Source organism: Spironucleus salmonicida, assembly GCF_000497125.1.
Source record: "Spironucleus salmonicida strain ATCC 50377 chromosome Unknown tig00000059, whole genome shotgun sequence".
Classification (NCBI taxonomy): Eukaryota; Fornicata; order Diplomonadida; family Hexamitidae; genus Spironucleus; species Spironucleus salmonicida.
In genome coordinates, this window is record NW_027150738.1 from 10,601 (window position 1) to 15,152 (window position 4,552).

The 4,552-nt window shown below is 55.4% G+C and overlaps 4 protein-coding genes across 4 annotated transcripts; all 4 read left to right on the top strand. All coding sequences in view use genetic code 6, as the record gives it.

Moving 5' to 3' along the window:
* Positions 1-1,263: 1,263 nt before the first annotated feature.
* Positions 1,264-1,854, top strand: SS50377_28837 (uncharacterized protein; the record flags this gene model as incomplete). The annotated part of the gene is made up of 1 exon (XM_067912591.1): positions 1,264-1,854. One exon carries the CDS (start codon positions 1,264-1,266, stop codon positions 1,852-1,854), a length of 591 nt encoding a protein of 196 aa, XP_067760065.1.
* Positions 1,855-2,155: 301 nt separating this feature from the next.
* On the top strand, positions 2,156-3,508 carry SS50377_28838 (Nucleoside transporter; the record flags this gene model as incomplete). The annotated part of the gene is made up of 1 exon (XM_067912592.1): positions 2,156-3,508. One exon carries the CDS (start codon positions 2,156-2,158, stop codon positions 3,506-3,508), a length of 1,353 nt encoding a protein of 450 aa, XP_067760066.1.
* Positions 3,509-3,565: 57 nt separating this feature from the next.
* SS50377_28839 (uncharacterized protein) lies at positions 3,566-3,901 on the top strand (the record flags this gene model as incomplete). Its single annotated transcript, XM_067912593.1, has 1 exon — positions 3,566-3,901. One exon carries the CDS (start codon positions 3,566-3,568, stop codon positions 3,899-3,901), a length of 336 nt encoding a protein of 111 aa, XP_067760067.1.
* Positions 3,902-3,946: 45 nt separating this feature from the next.
* SS50377_28840 (uncharacterized protein) lies at positions 3,947-4,537 on the top strand (the record flags this gene model as incomplete). The annotated part of the gene is made up of 1 exon (XM_067912594.1): positions 3,947-4,537. One exon carries the CDS (start codon positions 3,947-3,949, stop codon positions 4,535-4,537), a length of 591 nt encoding a protein of 196 aa, XP_067760068.1.
* Between the last annotated feature and the right edge of the window lie 15 nt (positions 4,538-4,552).

Genomic DNA, 4,552 nt, shown 5'->3' on the forward strand with positions numbered 1-4,552 from the left:
CACAGGGTTGGTCCTGAGCACCTCAGCTGATCCGGAGCACCTCAGCTGGCTGGTACCACAGGGCTGATCCGGAGCACCTCAGCTGGCTGGTACCACAGGGCTGTTCCGGAGCACCTCAGCTGGCTGGTACCACAGGGCTGTTCCGGAGCACCTCAGCTGGCTGGTACCACAGGGCTGTTCCGGAGCACCTCAGCTGGCTGGTACCACAGGGCTGATCCGGAGCACCTCAGCTGGCTGGTACCACAGGGCTGGCCCGGAGCACCTCAGCTGGCTGGTACCACAGGGCTGTTCCGGAGCACCACAGCTGGCTGGTACCACAGGGATGGCCCGGAGCACCTCAGCTGGCTGGTACCACAGGGCTGTTCCGGAGCACCTCAGCTGGCTGGTACCACAGGGCTGTTCCGGAGCACCTCAGCTGGCTGGTACCACAGGGCTGGCCCGGAGCACCTCAGCTGGCTGGTACCACAGGGCTGTTCCGGAGCACCACAGCTGGCTGGTACCACAGGGATGGCCCGGAGCACCTCAGCTGACCCGGAGCACCTCAGCTGGCTGGTACCACAGGGCTGTTCCGGAGCACCTCAGCTGGCTGGTACCACAGGGCTGATCCGGAGCACCTCAGCTGGCTGGTACCACAGGGCTGATCCGGAGCACCTCAGCTGGCTGGTACCACAGGGCTGTTCCGGAGCACCCCAGCTGGCTGGTACCACAGGGCTGTTCCGGAGCACCTCAGCTGGCTGGTACCACAGGGCTGATCCGGAGCACCTCAGCTGGCTGGTACCACAGGGCTGGCCCGGAGCACCACAGCTGGCTGGTACCACAGGGCTGTTCCGGAGCACCCCAGCTGGCTGGTACCACAGGGCTGTTCCGGAGCACCTCAGCTGGCCCGGAGCACCACAGCTGGCTGGTACCACAGGGCTGTTCCGGAGCACCTCAGCTGTCTGGTACCACAGGGCTGTTCCGGAGCACCTCAGCTGGCCCGGAGCACCACAGCTGGCTGGTACCACAGGGCTGTTCCGGAGCACCTCAGCTGGCTGGTACCACAGGGTTGGTCCTGAGCACCTCAGCTGGCTGGGAGTCCATGGTGCGGTCGCGTACGACAATATTATGCCCGGAGTACGACCAAATTCACTGCAGGTGGACCCGCCTCAGCGGCAGTGTTGCACTTATGCAAGCTAGAGGGATATAAAGAAGAATCTGCCGAATGGAACTGTAAAATGAGATAATATATTTTGGAAAGCCAAATGGTGCATAGAACATAGCTAAATGCAGCTGCTATACGCACCGCACAAAGCTAGAATAAAAACAGTATGCCCTCACTTACCAATGATAGTGCCTGCTCCAGGATGGTAGACAGTGGACTAACCCTCTATTTCCATCATCGCCCAAATTTAAGTTTCCTAATGGCTGGAATACCGTACGCAGACAACTCTAACTCTAACCCCAACCCGATGCGATGGAATGCTAATTTTACCATACTGCGAAGCCACCCACTCTCTAGATATGCGGTCGTGGGTTACCTAAGATTCAACTGCTATACTGATAGAGAATACAACTGAGATACTCCCGGTTCGCCCATGGCCCTAGAATCCGCATGAAGATCGTCATAGTGCTAGCATGATTAAATACCATTGGGCGGAGCTGCATACACTAGATGGCCAGAAGCTCCAAACCATCGCCTCAGGGACAGTACGCTTTGGCATGAGTCTGACCGCACGGTATCCTAATTCCATGCTGGTGCAGCAGTTCCCGTGGGTAGCCAGTGATATCTCAGCGTTACCACGTTGCTATGCACCTGCCAGCTGCGAATATCGGTGTGATCATTGTCCCCGTACTACTATTGCTTGGCGGGGGTGATAAATGCCACCGTCAGGTTTGTCGCCCAGCCAAGAGAGAAAATCATTGTATTTATTTTACAGTTCGGGGAGGTAAAGTAAATGTTGATCTATTTCATATACGCACTAAATATATTTTCTTTCCATAAGTAGAAAGAACGATGCAAAACTTTTCATACAATATAACCTCGGTGCCCGATTTGTGATTTACGTATTGCAATAACACCATATACTACGAGATTTATATTTGGTGCGCTGGGCCGTTCAGGTATTTCGCACACCATGCTGCACCAATGCTATATTTTTTACGCCCCTTCCTTCAAATGTCGGAAAAAGACTCCATAACCGTGGAGGCCCAGGAGTTATCGCCCAAGACCAAGAAGTTAGCGTGGTGGGTGTTCCTACTATTTGGCGTGACAGTTCTCCTTCCTTTCAACTGCTTTATCGTACCAGTCGACTACTGGTTCAACCAGTTCCCCTCCACCCTGCTCACTGCTATTTCCGTCACCAACAACATCTTCAACAGTATCGTGACCTTCACGATGATGAAATTTTCATACACCCTCACTGTCAGGTTCCGCTTGCTCCTGGCCCTATCCATTTGGCTTGTTGTTTTACTCATCGTTCCGTTTGCGCAGTTGTTCTCGCACAACCAGACCACCAGGATGACGATAATTCTGATCTGCGTGGCCTTCGCGGGCTGTGCGAACGGCCTCTTCTTCCCCACCGCCATCGGGGTTGCGGCCTCCCTGGACGTGAGCTTCATCGCCGCCTTCAATGCTGGGTCGGGCATCGCCGGTATAGTTGCCCAGGTGCTCAAGGTGATCACGAAGCCCATCATCCCCTTCAACAGCAAGGCCCCCACCTTCGACTCCGTGCTGTACTACACCACCGTGGCCTACTACATCATCGCCGCTATCTTCGTGCTCGTGACCTACTTCGCCTACTTCTGGCTCGTCAAGAACTACGGCGCTGACAAGATCGAGTTCGACGCCGCCGACCGCCAGAAGTACTTCACGCGCGACAAGAGCGCCGCCAAGGAGGTCGCCGCCCCCGGCACCACCTTCTTCGACGCGGTCAAGAACCTGTGGATGCCCGGCGTCTCGCTCTTCCTCATCTTCTTCGTCACCCTCACCCTGTTCCCCGCCATTACTATGGAGATCCTGTGCTACTCCATGTTCAAGACCAACGAGTCCGGCAAGTACGGCGACTGGTGGTCCATCATCATGTTCTCCTGGTTCATGGTCGGCGACTGGGTCGGCCGGCAGTTCCCCTCCTGGAAGTGGGGGCTCAGCATCTGGAACGTCAAGACGCTCTTCATCGCCGCCATCGTCAGGCTCGCCTTCATCGCGCTCTTCATCATCCAGATCGTGCCCTACTACCACTGGCCTGCCGGTACCACCTCGCCCGCTGCATCTGGCACCTCCCCCGACGGCCTTCCCCTCGTCCACAACGACCTGGTGGCCTGGATCGTGATGATCCTCTTCGCGGTGTCCAACGGCTGGTTCATGTGCGCCATCTTCTGCAAGTACGGCAGCATCATGAAGCCCGAGACCAACGGCACGCACGCCGCCAACTTCATGACCCTCTGCCTCAACATGGGCCTCCTCTTCGGCAGCTCACTCGGCACCGTCGTGTCCATCATCATCGGGAATGCCAAGAACAGCCTTGCATGAGTGATCTAATTCTATTTGCAGTTTTGTGCTTTCCTAAAATGCAGTACTTTCCAGGGAATGCCCTGCGAGATAAGTAATACACACGAAAGTAATACTTCACTCTAAACCGAAAAGGCTAAGGCTGCCAAGACGGTCAGGTGCTCTGAGTCCACCTGCCTTGGGTCATCGTCCACGTCCCGCTGGATGATCTCCTGCAGCTCGGTATCAATGGCGAGGGAGGACTTTTAGTGCTAGCCTGAGCAGTTGAGGATGCGCCAAGCTGCGGCATTGGCCAGTAGAGGCAGAAACGTACTCTTATCCCCTAGGGCTTCCCTTTATGCAGTGCCTCGCATCACATTACTACATATTAGGAGCGCTTTTAAAGCTAGACTAGAACTGTGCGAAGTACCCTGAACATTAGAGAACGCACCGAACGGAGTGTGGCTATCAGATTTTAATATGCATCCAGAGGATATGTGGGTGGAGTGGAACTGGAGAATGCGCACTCGTATACTCGGGTCATGGCGGGGGTATAGAGGCTTGGTACTTCAATTACCGCGTGGTGCGGCTAGCCTCCTAAAAGTGCCTCGCACGGGACCCGAATCCGGTCGTACACCATGTTCTAGAGTGTCTGGTGAAGGGAGGCGCAGGGAGAACGGGCCATCGGCGGTCTGTTGTGCTCACGAGGTATCATAATTCAGGAGGAAGGCGTGGGCGCAAGCAGGTTGGCAGATGGCGAGTAGCATTTTCCAAACCCATATTCTAGTTCGTAATAATACGGTTCCCACTTCAGCTTTTAATGAGGCAGCGGAACTATATTCAGGGCTTGCTGGGCGTGGCGAATCTGTGGGCATTAACCGTGTACATCTACGAGATGTTCTGCGTTAAGGTGATCTCCCCACCTAGGGTAGGCAAGGACAACGATTTCTCGCAGCAGAGCTTTCTGTTCGCGTTTTTCCATTGCGGGCGCTTCGCCGAGGAGGTTTTCGTGTTCCTATACCTGCTAACGGTTCAGTTTGGGATCTCTCAGCGCTGCTCCTCCGTGGCTGACGTAGTAGTGCATGC